This window comes from Monomorium pharaonis, chromosome 5 (assembly GCF_013373865.1).
Source record: "Monomorium pharaonis isolate MP-MQ-018 chromosome 5, ASM1337386v2, whole genome shotgun sequence".
NCBI classification, from domain to species: domain Eukaryota; kingdom Metazoa; phylum Arthropoda; class Insecta; order Hymenoptera; family Formicidae; genus Monomorium; species Monomorium pharaonis.
The window spans coordinates 20,913,298-20,933,422 of record NC_050471.1 but is presented as its reverse complement, the minus strand read 5'-3'; the positions used below and the strand labels follow the sequence as shown (position 1 = coordinate 20,933,422).

General features: G+C 30.8%; 2 protein-coding genes and 1 long non-coding RNA gene across 4 annotated transcripts; 1 reads left to right on the top strand and 2 right to left on the bottom strand.

The window, feature by feature from the left end:
* Positions 1-10,224: 10,224 nt before the first annotated feature.
* LOC105833231 (carbonic anhydrase 9) lies at positions 10,225-16,521 on the top strand. Its single transcript, XM_012674800.3, has 6 exons — positions 10,225-10,324; positions 10,698-10,865; positions 11,977-12,133; positions 12,198-12,303; positions 15,766-15,993; positions 16,262-16,521. Exons 1-6 carry the CDS (start codon positions 10,243-10,245, stop codon positions 16,427-16,429), a joined length of 909 nt encoding a protein of 302 aa, XP_012530254.1. The 5' UTR covers positions 10,225-10,242; the 3' UTR covers positions 16,430-16,521.
* LOC114254083 lies at positions 10,411-12,043 on the bottom strand. Its single transcript, XR_003625477.2, has 2 exons — positions 11,987-12,043; positions 10,411-10,862 (listed from the first exon to the last, which is right to left on the bottom strand). It is a non-coding gene; the product is annotated as an uncharacterized LOC114254083 (long non-coding RNA).
* Positions 16,510-19,597, bottom strand: LOC105833222 (guided entry of tail-anchored proteins factor 1). Of its 2 annotated transcripts, none has more exons than XM_012674787.3 (4): positions 19,191-19,588; positions 17,510-17,675; positions 17,207-17,274; positions 16,510-16,879 (listed from the first exon to the last, which is right to left on the bottom strand). In XM_012674787.3, exons 1-4 carry the CDS (start codon positions 19,266-19,268, stop codon positions 16,691-16,693), a joined length of 501 nt encoding a protein of 166 aa, XP_012530241.1. In that variant the 5' UTR covers positions 19,269-19,588; the 3' UTR covers positions 16,510-16,690. The 2 variants fall into 2 exon arrangements, with proteins under 2 accessions (XP_012530241.1, XP_036142906.1); XM_036287013.1 differs by having other exon boundaries at positions 16,511-16,879; positions 17,510-17,648; positions 19,191-19,597.
* Positions 19,598-20,125: the final 528 nt, after the last annotated feature.

The following is a 20,125-nucleotide window of genomic DNA, read 5'->3' as shown; positions in this document are numbered from 1 at the left end:
ATTTACGAGTAATAAGCGATGAAAATCAAAATAATCATTTTTTCTTAAAATCTTAATAACTCTGCCAAAAAAATCGTACAGACTTTAATTTTTTTTCAATTTGTAGAGAAAAGTTCATATTTTACGATAATTTTTATAAAATTTACGAGAAAAATTCACTGCACCCCATGGAGCGCGTTAAAGTACAAAAATTTTTAAAGACAAAATACGTTCTTACTTTTAAAGAGATGCCGAAAAAGGAAAAGGTGAGGATCAAAATCTGACAAATGCTCTTTAAAGTAAAGACTTCAAGCTTTAAAATAAAAAAAAAAGAACTTTCCAATACGATAAGTTTTCGCGAAGTTACGATTATTTGAAGTTGAGTGAAATTTTGGTAAAAATTTTTGTTGCTTTAATTTTGTTGCTCAGTGTATATATATATATATATATATATATATATATATATTCCTCTTATAAAATAGCCATGTAACCCTAAAGTTGCCTGCTAATCGCGATTGCATTGTTGCCTCTTTATTCCGATCGCGATTGGCTGTTTCGCGCTTGACTCGCTTCGTGTGCGAGAGTCGTGGTTTGACAGTTTAGTCGAGAGTAGCTGTCATTGCGATTGAATTTTGACAGCTGTCAAATTTGGTGAAAAGAGTCGATCAAGTAAGTTGTAATTTATATAATCCAATTATGATATTTAACTATTTCTTAACAATTTATATAACATATGTGTGTGTGTGTGTGTGTATGTGTGTAAATTCTAGGATTATATATTTGTAATCGAAAAATAGACAAGAAAAAGACGGAAATAGATTGATAAATAGAGAGCGAGAGAGAGAAGGAGAGAGGGGCGGGAAAGGAAAGAAGAAAAGAAATATAAATCCAGGTAATGATATGAAGAAAATACATACTTATCTTTTAATATTATTTATATGAAAAACATAATTATTTATGAAATAATATTTATTACACAATACTAAGTTTTTTCAGAGATAAATACAGAGAGAAATAAAGAGAGAGAAAGGAAAAGAAAGAAGAAAAAAAAACAAATACAAAATCAGGTAATGATATAAAAAAATGCATAGCTGTTTTTACAAAAAAGTCATTTATATAAAAAATATATTTATAATATAATACTTAATACACATCATGTTTTTTTGTAAAAACAGTTATGTGGTTTTTTATAATATTAAAATAAAATGATGAAAAATAAATATTTTACGAAATACTTAATAATTTATATAAAATGTTTCCTTTTTGAAAAAAATGAAACTATGAAATATTTTGTAAAATGTTTACTTTTTATGATTTTATTTTAATAATGTGCACAAAATAAGAGAAAGAATCAATTAGTATAAAAAAACCACGTAAGTGTTCTAACAAGAAGAAAACCATGATGTTTTGTGCATATAAATATTACATAATATTATGTTTTTTTGTAAAAACAGTTATGTGGTTTTTTTATACCAATTAATCCTTTCTCTTATTTTGTGCATAATATTTTTAAAATAAAATGATAAAAAATAAATATTTTACAAAACACTTTATAATTTGTACGAAATATTTCCTGTTATGCAAAAAAAAACTATGAAAAAACTATAAAATATTTTGTAAAATATTTATTTTATTTTAATAATATTATGCATAAAATAAGAAAAAAAATCAATTGATACAAAAAATCACAAAACTGTTTTTACAAAAAACATGATATTGTTGCGTGCCGCGTGTCGCCCGATACATGGGTAGCACCCCTGTAGCGCCAGTCAGCCGACGGACCAATCGATATTTTCGATCGGCCGGTTGCCGGAAGAATTTGTTATTTAAATAAATGAATTAAGCGGCTGGTTGCCGGGAAATATTTTGTAAACAAAATATTGTAGACAGTTTAACGTCGGACTCCTGCCGAGGAGGACGTGTCACGCGCTTTCTCTGTTGCAATAAAGCTTTTTGAGTTCCATAGACGTTTTGATTTTCTCGACGCGAGTGTGTGTGTGAGTGCGGGAGTGTCTTTCGACGTTCCGGCGCAACATTTTGGGGGCTCGTCCGGGATCGGACGAGCGAGCGAGCCGACGGGAGTTTTTCCGACGTCGTAAGGAATCAAAATGTCGACGACTCACTCGCCGAGGAAGACTCGCTCTCAGCACCAGGCGGCGAGCTCAGACGAGACTAGCGCGATGGAGGCTGTTCTCCTCGAGTTACATCAGATGCGCGAGGAGCGGAGACGGGAACGGCAGGAGCAACAAAATTTCCGCGCCGAAATGGAGGCCCGTTTCGTGGAGCGTGAGGCAGCTTTCCGACGAATGGAGGAGCGACTCAACAATGCTCAGCTAAGTCGCTCCAATAATATTTCCGCGGGCGAAGCTCCGACAGACGCGGCGCGTGTGGATTTCTTGAGCGGGAGGGGAAACGCGAGCGGGGATCGAGCGTCGTTTTCTTTAAGAGTAAAGACCGATACTTATGACGGGACGGTGCCGCTGCGCGAGTTTCTCTTACAATTTTCTTTCATTTCGCGCGCGAACGGCTGGGACGAGGCCTCTCAAACGGTGGCCCTTGCGTCATGTTTGCGGGGGAAGGCGCGTTCAGTTTTGGATGGGTTGAGCGCGGAGAAAGATAAATTAACGTTTTCGGAATTAAAATCTGAATTGGAATTGCGCTTCGGTGAAAGTGAACTAGCGCAAAATTTTTATTTACAATTCACTAATCGTAGACTTCTCTCGGGAGAAGATTATGCTACGTTGGGCGCGGATCTTGAGCGCCTTTCTCGAAAGGTATATCCAAATTGTCCTCACGAAATGCGCGATAAAGTTGCTTGCGCTCAATTCGTGGCTGCTCTGTCGGACGGTTTTGTTAAACGGACCCTCCAAGTAGAGGGGGTATCTTCGCTCAGAGTGGCAATTGAGCGGGCCCGAACGTTGAAATTTATAAATGAGAATAGTTTCGCACGAAAACCGGAGAGACAAGGGAGCGGAAATTCGGGCGTAAAAGAAAACAAGAGCGCGGAGGATCTTGAATCTTTTTAATTTTAATTATTTAATTTAAAGTTTGTGTTCTGTTTTGTGTTTTATTATTGTTTCAGTATTAATGGAGTTCTGAAAAAGGAAAGGGATTTCGGAATTGAGAGCCGTAAGGAAGTTAATTTCCTGGACTGCCTCTCCCACGGTTTTTGACCGAGGTTTTCCCGTGGGACTTGGGTGAATGCCGAGGCAGGGGACGGGGAGCTCTTTGAGCGATGGGTCCACGGAAGATATTCCCCCCCTGATCCCGAAGAAAGAAGAACGAAGCGCACAAGACTCGGCGGAAGAGGAGTTCGGGGACGGCTGGAGGAATACGGACTAAGGAATTCTTTGTGGGAGCCTGGCCAGCTTCGCGAAGAAGGAAGCCCGTGTGGAGAACCTCCCTGGAAGAAGAGGACTTTGGTGGACGTGGCCCGGTAACTCGCTACAGAAGTACGAGGAGGGCAAGAAATCGTCCTGGAACCAAAGAAGGTCCTTTTCCAGAAGTGTCGCAAGCTGTTTTTCGGATTGTCGGGACGACAATTCAAAAGAGGGGGAGCAGTGTTGCGTGCCGCGTGTCGCCCGATACACTCCTGTAGCGCCAGTCAGCCGACGGACCGATCGATATTTTCGATCGGCCGGTTGCCGGAAGAATTTGTTATTTAAATAAATGAATTAAGCGGCTGGTTGCCGGGAAATATTTTGTAAACAAAATATTGTAGACAGTTTAACGTCGGACTCCTGCCGAGGAGGACGTGTCACGCGCTTTCTCTGTTGCAATAAAGCTTTTTGAGTTCCATAGACGTTTTGATTTTCTCGACGCGAGTGTGTGTGTGAGTGCGGGAGTGTCTTTCGACGTTCCGGCGCAACAATATTAATAATTATGTTTTTTATATAAATATGATTTTTAAAAAATAACTGTATATTTTTGACATCATTACCTGGTTTTATATTTGTTTTTCTTCTTTTTCTCTCTCTCTTTTTCTCCATTTATATATTTAAAAAAAAAACGACATCGTTTTCTGTATAATAGAGAAAATTTTATAAATAAATTATGAAATATTTTGTAAAATATTTATTTTTTATCATTTTATTTTAATAATATGCACAAAATAAGAAAAAAATAAACCATGACATTTTGTGCATATAAATATTTGTTAGAATATCATACTTTTTTATAAAAAACAGTTATGTGGTCTTTTTATAAAAATAGATTGTTTTTATTGTTTTATACATAATATTATTAAAATAAAATAATAAAAAATGAATATTTTACGAAATATTTTATAGTTTAGTTTTTTGCATAACAAGAAATGTTTTACAAAAATTATAAAATATTTCGTAAAATATTCATTTTTTATCGTTTTATTGTAATAATATTATACATTAAATAATAAGAATCTATTGGCATAAAAAGACCACATAACTGTTTTTACAAAAAAAAAAAACGTAATATTTTAACAAATATTTATATGCACAAAATGTCATAGTTTTTTGTAAAAACAGTTATGTGGTTTTTTTATATCAATTGATTTCTTTCTTATTTTGTGCATAATATAAATTATTAAAATAAAATAATAAAAAATGAATATTTTAGAAAATATTTTGTAATTTGTATGTTCCAAAATATTTCTTATTATACAAAAAACTAAGCTATAAAATATTTTGTAAAATATTTACTTTTTGATTACTTTATCTCAATACTTTTTTGCACAAAATAATGAAGGAATTTATTTATTATATAAGGAAAAAAAAATTAAAAGACAGTAAAGATCTAAAAAAAATAGAAAAAGTAGTTTTATGTTAATAATATTATGCACAAAATAATAAAAAGGATCTATTAATATAAAAAGATCACATAACTGTTTTTTTTTTACCAAAAAACATGATATTGTGTACTAAATATTTATATGCACAAAAAGATGAAGAAAATTATTTAATATAAAAAAAATAAAATTTAAAAGAATAGTAAAATAAAGGTGAAATAAAGTCTATTATAGTTTTTGGATATCTCGAGTGGATAAACGAAATACAAATTTTTCAATTTGTACGAAAGAGAGCGCACTAAAAGAAGCGGTGAGCCGCTTTAGCTACAGCACGACCCACTGTGTTAGTCACTGTGAAGTTGGCACCGCAAGTTTTCATGACAGTTCTACTTGCACCCCAAATAGTCCTAGAGGTCCTGATAAGTTTCAGAAATAGTTCCGTTGATGTAGTTAAAAAAAATGAAATTTAAAAAATAAGGTGCTATTTTTCCTGGCACCTTATTAATAAAAATTGAACGTTTTAACAGCACCTGTAGTGTTCTACTTGCACCCGTAATAGTTCTAAAGTTCCCGATAAAATTTAGCAATAGTTCCGTACATTAAATATATTTAAACAATCTTTTAATTTGGCTGTTGGCACCGCTTCACAAGAGTAAAGTACTCCTGTTTAGCGAATTTCGGCCAACTTTGTGGCCTTTTCTAACAGTTCTGCAATAATTCCAAAGCTTTTGTAGATTTTGTCGACAGTTTCCGTCTTTAAGCATTTTTTAATAATTTTTTTATTAGACGGCTGGCACAGCACTACAAGAGTAAACTACCATTTTATAGCAAGTTCCAGACGAGTACATAGTATTTTTCAATAGTTCTGCAATAGTTCCAAAGCTTTTTGTAGGTTTTGTCGACAGTTCATTTGACTAACAATTGTATTTATACGTAACCTCTTTCTAAACCTCTCACGATAAGTATTTATACATGTCATGAATTACTGGTTAACAATAGAGCGACATTGTAAGTTAATTTACAAATAAAATATTATATTAAAATTAAATATATTTGACGATCAATACTGTAATTATGTTGGTAATTTAACTTAAACAAATCATATGGCCTTTTAATTTAATATAAAAAAGTTTCTCAAAATTAACTTTTATTTTAACTACAAACAAATTAATCTTAACGTAAATTTAATAGAATTAGTATATATTTACGTAACTTTTAACATAATAGAATTAATTTCATAATCAATTAAATTTCATTAACTTACAAAGGAACCTCGCGAACCCGAAAATTTTGATTTTAATAAAACTTGGCATAAATGTAGAGGGGGTAAATACATGAATTAAAAAATTTTTAGTTGGTGCTTATAAATGTAGAGGGGGTAAATACATGAATTTATGAATTTTTAGTTGGTGCTTATAAACAGTTTAAAGGAGTGAAACCACCCTTCAAAGATGAGACATTTTTGCGTTTTCTCGATATATCTCGCAAACTAAACAAAATATAAAAAAATATTTCATACAAAAGTCTTACAGTATAAATATCTCTATTTAACTGTTCTATTTATTATTTAAAAAAAAAATTTTTTTTTTCAAAAAAACTTTGAAAAATAAATTTTTTCTGAAAAAATAAATAACACAGTTAAATAGAAATATTTATACTGTAAGACTTTTGTATGAAACATTTTTTTATATTTTGTTTAGTTTGCGAGATATATCGAGAAAACGCAAAAACGTCTCAACTTTGAAAGGTGGTTTCACCCCTTCAAACTGTTTATAAGCACCAACTAAAAATTCCTAAATTCATGTATTTACCCCCTCTACATTTATGCCAAGTTTCATTAAAATCAGAATTTTCGGGTTCGCGAGGTTCCTTTGTTAGTTAAAAAAATAGATTAACTAACCCAACTCTAAAATTTAAAAAATGTCAATTACATTACTAACACATACATATTAGATACCATAAAATTGGCTGAAGTTTAAATACAATAACGTAGTATTCATATCTAATAGTACGAGCCAGAATCAAATAAAAAATTAAAGATTGCTTAATGTGTAAACAAAGATTGCAAGCTGTGATTAGGAGTAGAGGCGGGAACACTCGATACTGAACACGAGACACACACACACACACACACACACACACACACACACACACACACACACACACACACACACACACACACACACACACACACACACACACACACACACACACACACACACACACACACACACACACACACACACACACACACACACACACACACACACACACACACACACACACACACACACACACACACACACACACACACACACACACACACACACACACACACACACACACACACACACACACACACACACACACACACACACACACACACACACACACACACACACACACACACACACACACACACACACACACACACACACACACACACACACACACACACACACACACACACACACACACACACACACACACACACACACACACACACACACACACACACACACACCACACACACACACACACACACACACACACACACACACACACACACACACACACACACACACACACACACACACACACACACACACACACACACACACACACACACACACACACACACCACACACACACACTTTAGAAAATGAGTTTGGAGTCGCAAAATACTGTGGAGCTGATGAACCACGGGGTCTCATTTTTTTCGAAGAATCATTAACACACGTGCGTAAGCACAAAAGAAGCGTAAATCCGACCGTGCAACCTTCACGTGGTATGCTTTGGATAACGCTAATTGCCGGCGGTAAATCATCATCAATCAAAATTTTCGTCAGAAAGTTTGATTTTCTTAAAAACGAAAAAAAAATAAATTTTTTTCAAATTTTTTTTTAAATTTTCAAAAAAAATTTTTTGGAAATTTTCGAAATTTTGAAAAAATTTTTTTGGATTTTTTTTGTTACTCAATTTTCAAAAAACTCAAAATTGAGTAAAAAAGTAAAAAAAAATGAAATTATTGAATTTTAAAAAGATTAGGTCAAATTTAAGGAACAAAGTCTTGTTCCCTTAATTTTTTCAAAATTTCAATCAATCGGTCCGGGGAAACCGCTGAACCGATCGATCTAAAAATTTAGGGGGGTCTTTGGGGTACATTAGACTGTAAAATTTTCTTTTAACCTAAGCTTTTGCCCCAATATTGTCGAAGACACAGTTGATTTACCAAAAAAGGGGAAAATGGCATTTTTTTGCTCTTTTTTCACGTTACCGTTTCAGGTGGGACAAAATTTTTTTTTCAATCAACCATGACAGATTTTGTAGAAAATTTTCTGCAGAAAACGAAACCGCTCGTCAGCTCGCTAGGCGACCAGTAGTTTCAGAGATATCGGCAGTTGAGTGAAAAAGGGTCCTTTTGCATTCAAAATTCGATATCTCGAAGAAAAATAGTCGTATCTGACTTCCGAAAAAAGCAAATTGAAGCTGAATGAACAGGCTATGCGACCTATGCATTGGTTTAGCTCGAAAAATTTTTTTCATGCCCGTAGAGCGAAAAAAAAATGTAAAAAATTTTGAAAATTTTTACTTCGTGCTTTATCCAAGAATTGCATGGCTACCGGTGCTCAGAAAAATTTTTAACCAAAAAATTCTAAAACTAGAGTCTTCAAGCTTCAAAAGCTATGTTTTTTTATTTCCTGTACGACCATTTTTCACTAAAATACAGCCTGTTGAAAATTGGCAAAAAATTTAGAAAATTTTTTTGTTCCTTTAATTTTTGCGAGAAGTGTAATATTGAACAACATAAAAATATAATTAATAATTTGTGTTGAGAGAGAGAGAGAGAGAGAGAGAGAGAGAGAGAGAGAGAGAGAGAGAGAGAGAGAGAGAGAGAGAGAGAGAGAGAGAGAGAGAGAGAGAGAGAGAGAGAGAGAGAGAGAGAGAGAGAGAGAGAGAGAGATTTCTTGAAGGTAACATTTGCGTTTTAAATATTTTGAAAAAAATGAATCTTAAACTCTTAATTCTCAATTCTTATTAATTATTATTCTTAATAATTATTATTTTTTATTAATTATTATTCTCATTAAATATCATTTGCGTTTTAATTATTTTGACATTTTGTGTATTTTAATAGAAGAAAAGGAATGAGATTAGAGAGGAAGAATTGAGATCCAGAGAGTTTAAAAGGAAATCCAGAAAGTGAGTGTTGAAATTTGATTGAAAATTATCAGGTAACAATACATGTAATATTATAAATTTTAATTTATTTAAAAATTTAATTTTAATGTTATATTATTAAGGCATAAGATTAAAAAAATTTAATTTTAAAGTTGTTGAATGCTTATTATCAGAAGTTGTTGAAATGGTCAGAGAGAGACAGTGAGTTTTATCGAAAGAGATTAGAAAAGGAAAGAGATTAGATGGAAGGAAATTATGATTGAGAGAGATTAAACAAGAAAGCCAGAAAGTGAAAGTTTTGAAAATTGATTGAAAATTAACAGGTAACATTACATATAATATATGATAATTTTTAATTTATTTAAAGGGAATTAAGTATGGAGGTATAGTGTGTAAAAGTGATATTAAGAAACATGAAAATATAATATAATTAATAATTTGTGTTTAGAGAGAGAGAGAGAGAGAGAGAAAGGGGGGGGGAGAGTGAGAGAGCGTGAGAGATAAAGAAAAGGATTAAATAAGAAAGTAAAGTGTGTAAGAGTAATATTGAACAATATGAAAATAATATAATTAATATGATTAATAATATAATTAATAATTTAGAGAGGGGGAGGAAAGTGAAGGAGCGTGAGATAGAGAAGGGCATTAAATATGATAAAGTGTGTGAAAGTAATATTACAGAAGAAGAATAAGTGCAATGTTTAATATAAAAATGCTAAGTGGCGCGCGCAATGTTGTGTTCTAGTATATATATATATATATATATATATATATATATATAGAGAGAGAGAGAGAGAGAGAGAGAGAGAGAGAGAGAGAGAGGAAGCAAAATTACGAAATTGATAAAATAACAAATTGTTAATTTCTGTAAGCTGATAATAGAATAATGATGAACCATTATTAAATTCATTAAAGACTTTACTACTTTAATGACCTACTTTAACGTATCTTATTGTAATGTATTAATATAATGGAAAAAAACATCTTCTATACTTTTATACTACAAGTCGCATCTGTAACTTGAAAGATTGTGACATACGCAGCTGGCAGTAACATATGCATGGCTACAAATTAACTTAATAAGACTCGTTCTTGATGTCTTACACAGTCTATTTATTTGTCATTCCTTACCATAACCGTTCATCAAAGTATCAAATGTGTACATATATTAATATACAGAATAATTTGAATGTTATGGAAAGATTATTAATGTGCATGAAGACAAGTAATAGGAATTAGAAAAATAATTATTTTTTGACACATGTACATATAGATATATATTATATATAAAATCTTTACGTAAAAGGAAATAAAAAATGTATATCAAACAAGTTGTAATAGCATGGCTCATCATTATACCGCATGATGGTACCTATGGTTTTGGATACAGTAAGAAAGGTACGGCACAATGTTAATTTTACTCTCTATTTATTTCATAAATCAATTAAAACTTGATAAAAATGTTTAAAAAAAGTTTTTCAAAGTTTTTTTTCTTTTTCTTTCCTTACAATTAAATAACAAGCAGGTAAAATTATCTCGAAAATAAGAAAACGTTAATTAAAATCAATCATAATTCATAAGTCAAAAATTACTTATGAACAGTAAATTTTTATCTATAAGAATTAACAAGTACTTACAGATCAATAATAAAAAATTTACGAGATTTTATAATTATTCTTATTCAAATAATGATCAATTATGTAACATACATATAAATGGTAGCTTTAATGAATGAAAAAAATTATGTGTTAGTGATTTTGTTTTATTTTAGAACAACATTTGTGGCCGCAGAAGTACAAATCATGCGCAGGAAAACTACAATCACCAGTGGCTATATCCACATCAAAAGCGATTGTTTTACCATTTCCAGCTCTTGAAATGATTGGCTATCATGACTTTCTTCCAACGCCGCAGATATTAATGAATAGCGGGCAAACTGGTAAATATTTTCGATATATTAAATTCATACGTAATTTTACAAACTGTTAAGACCATTGCATGTACATTTCCGTAATCGTAACCGTAAGATTTCGACTAATCATATTGTTCAAATCAGCCGTAACCGACCGAATTAACCAATTGTATTGTTCAATTTCTTACGGTAACGATAAAGCCGGATTTACAATAAATGTAGTAAGCCTTATGCCATAAGAACTGATCAATTATAATTAAATGTGAGAAGAATAACCAAATATAATTGGTTAATTCCTTACGGCTAAGGCTTACTACACCTATTGTAGATCCGGCCTTACAGAAATGTACGTCCCTTACGGAAAAAACACTAAAAATAACACTTTAAAATACTCTAAAAAATACTCAAGTTGAGCATAATTTGGGATAAGGGGTAAAAACTCAATTTAGTGTAAACACTCAACTTAAGTGTTCGCTCTTTAATTTACTTTTAATTAGTGTTATTACTCTCAACTTGAATGTTCGCCATCTAATTGAGTGTTAACTTCAATGTTAATCCTAAATTTAAGAATAACACTGAAATTAACACTCAATATAGATGGCAAACATCCAAGCTGAAAGTAATACTCAAATTAATACTCAAAGCCAGCTGAACACTCTATAGTTGAATGTTTCGGTTGAACTTGCTTTTCTTGCTTTTGATTTTATTTAACATTTTCTAATCCAATGTTTGAGAGTGCACACTCAATATTAAGTGTATACCTTCAACCAATAGATGTTAAGTGTACATCTCCAACGTTTCAGTGTTCACACTTTATGTTGGAAGTATACACTCATTTATTGAGTGTCATATCCAAATGTTGAGAGTATACTTTCAAATATTCAATATTTAAATCTAAACTTTGGTATGAACACTCAATCATTGGGTGTACACACGCAATGTTCGAGTATAAGCACTCAATCTTTAGTGTAAATACTCAAGATTTGAGCGTATACACCTAAATTTGGGAGTAAACTCCGAAAATCGAGTATTAACACTCAATTTTGAGTGTAAGCTCTCAAAATTAGAGTGTTTTTTCCGTAAGGGGTGTAATAACTTTTAAACTTTTTGAGAGAGTAGCATTATTTTCTTTTTCAAGTCAAACTTACTGTGCACAAAAATGTGACATATGGAAGATTGCCATATATATTCGGAGCCATACTGAAACAAAATCAACAATATGAGATGGAACAATTGCACTTTCATTGGGGCATAAAAAATAATAGAGGTGCTGAACATGTATTAAACGGTGTAAGGTAACAATCATGTTTATTTGCTTAAATCAAAATGATAAAATTTTAACAAAATCAATGTCTATAGATATCCTATGGAAATGCATATTGTACATCGTAATATGGCATATCCCGATATTTCGCATGCCTTGCAGCATGAGGATGGTATCGCCGTAGTAGCTGTTTTTTTTCAGGTGACTTAACGATTCCGAAAATTTTGATTATTTTAAATTTGAAATTATCATTTATAACCTTCTTTGTTCGATAATTGGAACAATCTACAGTCTGGTGAACAGAGCATTACTTCTGTCACATCCTACATTTCAGCAGAAGAATCTGGAATACTGCATTAAAATTTTAAAAGAAAATGGATATCCGCTAGACATAATTTTTAAAGAAATTAACCGAAGGATTAAAAAACTTATTCATGGTAAACTGCAATCAATACAAACAAATAAGACACTAACTTTGAACAACAGTGATGAGGAACATAAAAAAGAAAAAACTCAATCAATAATAAAAAATTATTTGTGATGCCTTACATTAAAGTAAGTTAATCAATGATTGATAAAAACCTCTTCACTGTTGGCTACAGAGCGGTTAATAAACTGAACGCAGTGATCAAAGTACAAAAAGACGGATCATTTCTCAAAAAATAATATTGTATACAAAATATATTGCAAGGATTATTGCTTCATACGTCAAACTAAAAGACAATTAAAAACGAGAATAAAAGAACATGCCAACAATTTTTAATTAAAACCATCGAGACACTCGGTGATCACTAAGTATATTTCTAACATTAGCCATACAATTGACTGGGATAACACTAAAATTCTGGATTATGAACCTAATTACCAAAAAAAATTAATCTCAGAAATGGTTTATATAGAACAAAAAAACGGTATAAATTTGCAGAGCGACGCTGAGTGTCTCGATTCCGCTTATTCTTGTTTACTTAACAGCCTTGCGAATATAAACAAAGAACACATCTAATATTGCGTTTGTCTCGGAGGTTCACTTTTCCCCGGACTGCTGTCTCTTGTACATCTTTCACACAATCGGCTTAATTTTATAAATTCTCTGGCTACTTATTTCTGTTCTCACTCAATGCATATGTAAGTTTTTCTGTTTTTTTTTCTTTTTTCACATTACCATTATGTTTTAAATTACTTGGTTTTTTGTTTATACAGTTATTTCCACATTTATGCCTTGCAAAATAAAATTTTCAACATAACAGTTTTTCGCTTATTAACGAAAAAATCGTTGGTTTATCTATCCCAACGTATTGGATTAATAAAACACACGTAAGTGGTCTTACACGGGTTTTAACTATTTCAATTAACTTTAAAACATAAATTGATTTTAGTTTTTTTATCTACATTATAATTTTTCACCCAACAATTTTATTCCGAGGACGATTTAAACAAATCTTAATGACCGTTCTTGACAACATTTTCTTCTACCCAATTAACAATATTTTAGTCTGGGACAGTGAACTTTCGAACATATCAACAATTTTTAACAAAAAATGTTTTTTTCTCTTGAACTGCGCTTATTTAAAGTAGGACTTGACACATTGTAACTGACATTCTCAATCGATCCTTCGTTTTATAATTTATTTGTCTTGTTTTTGACTGTAATTATTTTATTGCGTTAGTATTTTTTAATTTTCCTTTTAACATTGACATGCAACAATTGTTGATACAAATAATTTTATTTCACGCGACTGAAAATAATTGAGTAAAGTCGAAACGTTTCGCAAACCGTCTATTTTTATATAAATTTAGATTTTTATGTTCTGAGTGCTCTTATCATTCTTTTGCACGTGTGTAATAATAAATATTAATTATACATAACATCTATATTAGCTTGCATTCCATTAAATATTTATAAATATTTTACAAATTTATTTTCAAAAATATTTTTTAAAGATTACATAATTATTTTTCATAAACCATTTAGAAATGATACAAAAATTATTATCAACAATATACAGGGTGTCTTAACGCACATGGGTCAATTCTCGTAAAAAGGTAAAAGGGATCGAGATGAACATAAAAGTCCAATACTGTCTTGGGTTAGATCTGCAAATAACCGAGATATTAACGTATGGAATTCTCAAATATTCTAATTAATTTCTATCGTAATTGTGAACAGTAAATAATAAAAGCTTATCAAACATTCATAATAGATTTTTTTCCGTTATGGCTCAAGCGGATCGAGCTCTTTCCTCGACGCGCTCTCATTCGCATAATTTGAAAAATTAATACCTTGATTATTGGTGGACCTAACCCGAGACCTAACTCAAGACCTAACCAAACTCAAGACAATATTGGAGTTTTATGTTCATCTCGATCCCTTTTACCTTTTTACGAGTATTGACCCATGTGCGTTGGGACACCCTGTATAGAATATATTTTTTAAATGTATTAAAAAATATTTATGATCTATGAACTCGAAATTTTTTATATTCTTTGATAATAATAGTATGAATATTTATTTTAAATATTTTCATAAATATTTATCATATTTTTTTTATACCTGGCAAATTCGGACATAAAAATATGTACAAAATATTTATCATAAATATTTCTCCTTTTTATATTTTATAAATATTTTGTTATCTGGATTGTCAATATGATATTGTAATTAATTTTATTGTTTAACTCAATCCACCATTATCAATAACCCAATGTGCATCACGTGGAGGTTGATGATCGGATTTTACACATCATATGAAAAAAGCCGATTTTTTAATTAAAATTTAAATTATTTTTTATGTATAAGTATGTGTATATTTATGTGTGATCTGAGCAGGCTGCTAAAATGGCGAATCATCTGTTAACTTCAGTAAAATTGGCGCGTCAGCTATCCACTATATTCAGATCAACAAGTGCAAATTTCCACCGATGAATTTCAAAACCACATGATGTGCAAAATCCGACTGTCAACCTCCACATAGTGCACATTGGGTCACTCTGATAACGGCGGTATGATTGAGTTAAATACGAAAAAAATCAATGTGCAATATCATATTGATATCATTTCATGGTATCCAAAGAATACTGTATTTAATCGCTAAAATACCCTAAGATGCAGTGCAAATTTCAAACTCGTGTATAATCAACAAAAAAACATTGTATCAACAGTTTTCTTATAAATTGTTTAGAAAAGAATAAACTTTAAGAATCTGGATTAATATTAGCAAGATTTTAATGAGAAACTTGTGAAAAATGATAACAAACTTTTACTGTTAAAAAAAAATTTGGTTTTCATGCGATACAAAAGTCACATTTAACAAATCAAACTTTCGTCTAGAGATTCTTAAAGTAGAGTCTTTGTCCTTTAATTTAAAAAAAAAGTTCATGTAATTTGGATAATTTTTCACAAAGTTGTTTCAAAGCATCACTTTGAAGATTGTCTAAAGATTCGGTCAAAATTTTTTGTTTTTTTTTTGCGCCATTGTATTTTACTATTATAAATACTATAATATTTAATAAAATATTTATATTCTTACACTATATCTAAGAACTTCTGAGGAAAAATTACAAGTAAAAGAAAATCACATAAAAGTCTCAAAATCACTAATTTTAGATTTGAAAAGATTTACGAAATTATGGAAGCTCTTTATTTTAATTTAATGCTTTGTGCAGCTGCAAGAGGAAGATAATGAACTTCTTCAATCTTTCATAAATAAGCTACCAGATGTACAATGGGCAAATACAGAGCTGTTGATCAACATGTCTTTTGCTTTAGCATCCTTTATACCGTTAAACACTGATATCTTTTACACATACAAAGGATCTCTCACGACACCACCTTGTAGCGAAGTAGTTATCTGGATAATTTTTGCTATTCCAGTTCCGATATCTTTCCGTCAGGTATGTTTTTTACTGGCTTTATTTAATCGTATTTTATTACAAGTACGAGTATGCATAAGTTGACTTTCTTCTTCAAAATAATTTTTAAAAATACAACAAAAAGTAAAGAAAAAGTATATTTTATTATCAAAATAGTTTTCTTTACATTCATATGTAGCAGCAGACTGTCAAAAACTTTTAACATGTGTGTACAAACTTTTATTTATTATTTTATATTTACATCATATGTGGAGAAACCAAAAATCTATTTATCTATTTTATCACACAGATGAACATGTTCCGGAAACTCTCAAATGGTGAGGAAATATTGGGCGATAATTATAGATTATTGCAAGATATTGGCCAACGTAAGATATATACTAGAAGATTAAACCCCTCACTCTCGACGAATAATTTGCAATTAAATATTGCAAACTTAAGTTGGTTTTGGTCGTAATATATTAATCGATAATCATGTACTTTTTTCGATTTTTGTGTTTTTTACTTGTAACTATAAAAAGTAAATATAAAAAGTTTGTTGCCACGAAATTTGTTTATTCTATCTTTTGATAAATTATTTAACAAATTAAACATTCGAGATGAATCACATATGATAAAGTCTTCCCTAAATAATACAAAGCGTTCCTAATCTTACTTATCAATCGCAGAATTTATATAATAAGATATAGATTAATCATTTACATGAAGACTTATTAGATCACATATGAAGCTTTTTGCATGCTGATATTCCTAACCGGGTGATGACGAGCCATGCTAATAAAGAAATAGCATTCTCATGTTGACATGGCCAACTCAGAAAATTTTGTATCGGCCATAGTACATTCTCTGAGAGAATGATAATTGGCTCATTTTTATACATGTATAATAACCACAAGATGAGGATACCCTGAAAGCACAGAGTTTGATAGAAATTGCAAAAAGAATTAAGAATTGTTTTTATTATACATATTAATACTTCCAGTTATAATCACATTGAATTATGACAGAAGAAAAAACCATGTTTTTTTATAATATATATGTCAAGATATTTTTATTCTTCCTTGTAACTCATAATTACTTGACCAAGAATAAATATGCCACAAACTATTCTCTTAGATTACATGTAAAGGCACATGGAAAAGCAAAAAAATTATATAATTTCTCACTTTTAATTTCATAAATCAATATGATTGTGAAAAAACAAGAATTATTTAAGCAAAAACGATTTACATACATTCACAGCATAAAAGCTATAAATTAGCAACGTCTGTAATTTCAATCTCCAAGTCAGTCGTTGATTCACTATAAAACAAGAAAAATTGCACAAATATAGAAAAACAAAATTTTATGTAATTTCAACATCTCTTTATAGTATAATAGATAATTTCATATATAGCGAATGATAATAAAATCTTATATCAAAAATTAGATTTATTTCTATGAAAAATAAATTACATGGTTTAACAAACTATTGAAGAACGATCTGCCACAATAAATTTTTATGAAAGTACATGGATGAAAATATATAGAAACTCACTGTTTCCTCTCAGTATACTTTCTATATGGTTGCATTGACGTTGGAGCTTGATATATTTGGCAAACTCATCCACCATAGAGAGTCCTGTCATATCTTTTTTCAAATTGCTCAGCTCCTTTCGCAACTCAACGTCATATTTCTTTTGCATAAGCAGATATGATAAAATCTGTATTTTATGCAACAAAATATTAAGCTATGTTAAATGTACAATATAATATTCCTACCTTTGACTTTCTTTTAACTTTGTAAATTTGTATACTTTCATATGTAAAATCTTTCTTGAAAAGAAAAATGTCTAAGTCATCGTTTTTAATTATTTAATTTTAAAGTTTTTTATATCAATAAGTAAGAACTGATATGATTATAGAGATACTACACATACTTTTTAATATTGTCATACTATTTAATATCGCAATTTATAAATTAAAAGTCAAATAGATTGTTATTCAGTCAAACAACTTAATAACAATCCTTGGTGTCTTGTTCAAGATGTTGCTGGTGACATTAAATTGTGGCTTTTATGCAATCAATATTCTGAATCAAAATTTAACAGATCATAATTCAATAATTTTGATTAATTTTGCATATTTAGAATTGTTTATGGTTAAAAATTTATACTTCATTAATTCATATTAGCAAATGTTTTCTACTTTAATTAAAAATCAAAATTTTGTGAGAAAATTGTAATTATAGCAAGAAATATTTATGACTGAAGATTTAAACCTTGTTAATTAATATTACAGTTAGCAAATATTTGCTTTAATTAAAAATTGAAGTTATTTTAAATATAATTTAATTACACCAGAAAATAGTTTGTGATTACTTGCAATATAAAAATAAATATATGTACAAATTTGGGCCATACAATTTAATGTTGCCAACAATGTCTTGGACAAAAAGCCAATAATTGTTATCAAATTGTTTGACTGAATAACTCATTTTACACTTAATTTATAAATTGCAATATAGACTTTAAAGAACATACACACTATCCTTACAGCCAAATTCATCATACTACTTATTCCTACTCATTTCTACTTACTGATAAAAAGCTTTAAAATTAAATTTTAAGATAAGGATTTAAGCGATAATTTTCCTTCTCAGGAAAGATTCTACATACAAAAAATACACAAAATTACATAGAAAAAAATTGAAGGTGAGAATGTTATATTGCATATTTATCTAAGCTATAAAGCTTTGATATACCTCAGTACAACTTCAAAATATTTAAATATGAGAAGAAATACAAACATAAATGTCAATTCTAGTTCATAAATCTTAACTTCACTGCCAGAAAATAGAGGTCTGATAATCACTACAAAAGTTACAAAAAAATATACCTATATACTAGGGCTACATTCCAAAACATCCTTTCCAAGGAAAATTTTACTCGATGTATAATAGGATACGTTACGTGTACTATATATTTTGAGTAAAATTTTCCTCGGAAACGACGTTTTGGAATGTAGCTTAGATATATTCTATGCAAAGTTCTTAACAAATCCCAGGCTACTATAGTGGCCCTGTCGGCAGTCTAAAGATTTAAAAAATTTGCAAATGAAAGGTGACTCATTGGATCTATAATCTTTTTTTGTTAATAAAGTTGCAATAAAAAATTTATTGAAAAAAAATTCTTTAAAAAAATTCAAGATTGACAGGAGAAAGGTTCCGAAATACTCACAAATCTAATAAGGAATGGTATGATGAGATCCAAGATACAACTTAAAGTCGATACCACGAATAAATCCATATGCAACATGAGGAATAATTTATATCCACAATATTTTTTAACTTGTTTATCTCATTCTTTGGTTTCGTTTGCGTGTAACTTTATAAAGATTTAAATTGACATATTTCGCGGAGATTCACAAATGCAACTACACGATAAAACCAAAGAGATGGTATGTATATCCTATAGAGCTTGTATTAATCTTTGAGTACATATACATGGAGCCATGGAGGAGAGAAATTGCTATGGTTTCATGTCATAGAGCTTGTATTAATGGAGAAGCCTTGGTGCATCGCGCCGCGCGCGGGGAGAATTGACAAAGGTGGATATATTCCGTCATTTTTCGTGTGGGAACAGGGCCCCGATTCTTGAATTCATTCGCAATAAAGACCAGGGGGTCTATTCTTGAATTCATTCGCAAGAGAAACGTATTCGCAAATTCTAATCTTACAGAAAAGTTGGAAATTTATTGGCTATCGTATGGCTATTAACCAATAAACTTACAACTTTCTGTTAGAGCGAGTATTTGCGTATACGTTTCTCTTGCGAATGAATTCAAGAATCGAGCCCCAGGTTCGTAACTATACAATCTGAGGCCCGATTCTCGAACTTGTATGAAAAAAAATTGCTTACAAAGATAACACTGTGCATTCATTAAATGGTACATAATTTAGAATCTAAAAGATGCATGCCAATCAATGAATGCACAGTATTACTTTCGTATGTAAAAATTTTTTGTATTAATTGTAACAGCTCAAGGCCCAAGTAGGTAGGCTCGTACCTGTCATATGTGTGCTTCTTTCCTTCTAAAGCCGGAATTCATAGTCGAATCTTATTCAAGTTCCAGCTTAAGCACGATCTTGAGACGTCAATGCTGTTATTTCATT

Excerpts from the sequence above, each read along its gene's own strand:
- LOC105833231 (XM_012674800.3), top strand. The coding sequence starts at position 10,243 with ATGTATATCAAACAAGTTGTAATAGCATGGCTCATCATTATACCGCAT. Across the intron at positions 10,325-10,697 it reads TTTTGGATACAGTAAGAAAG|AACAACATTTGTGGCCGCAG; the intron begins GTACGGCACAAT and ends GTTTTATTTTAG. Across the intron at positions 12,304-15,765 it reads TAGTAGCTGTTTTTTTTCAG|CTGCAAGAGGAAGATAATGA; the intron begins GTGACTTAACGA and ends TGCTTTGTGCAG.
- LOC105833222 (XM_012674787.3), bottom strand. The coding sequence starts at position 19,268 with ATGTTGCATATGGATTTATTCGTGGTATCGACTTTAAGTTGTATCTTG. Across the intron at positions 17,275-17,509 it reads AAGTATACTGAGAGGAAACA|TGAATCAACGACTGACTTGG; the intron begins GTGAGTTTCTAT and ends CTTGTTTTATAG. Across the intron at positions 16,880-17,206 it reads ATAGCTTTTATGCTGTGAAT|GGTATCCTCATCTTGTGGTT; the intron begins GTATGTAAATCG and ends CTGTGCTTTCAG.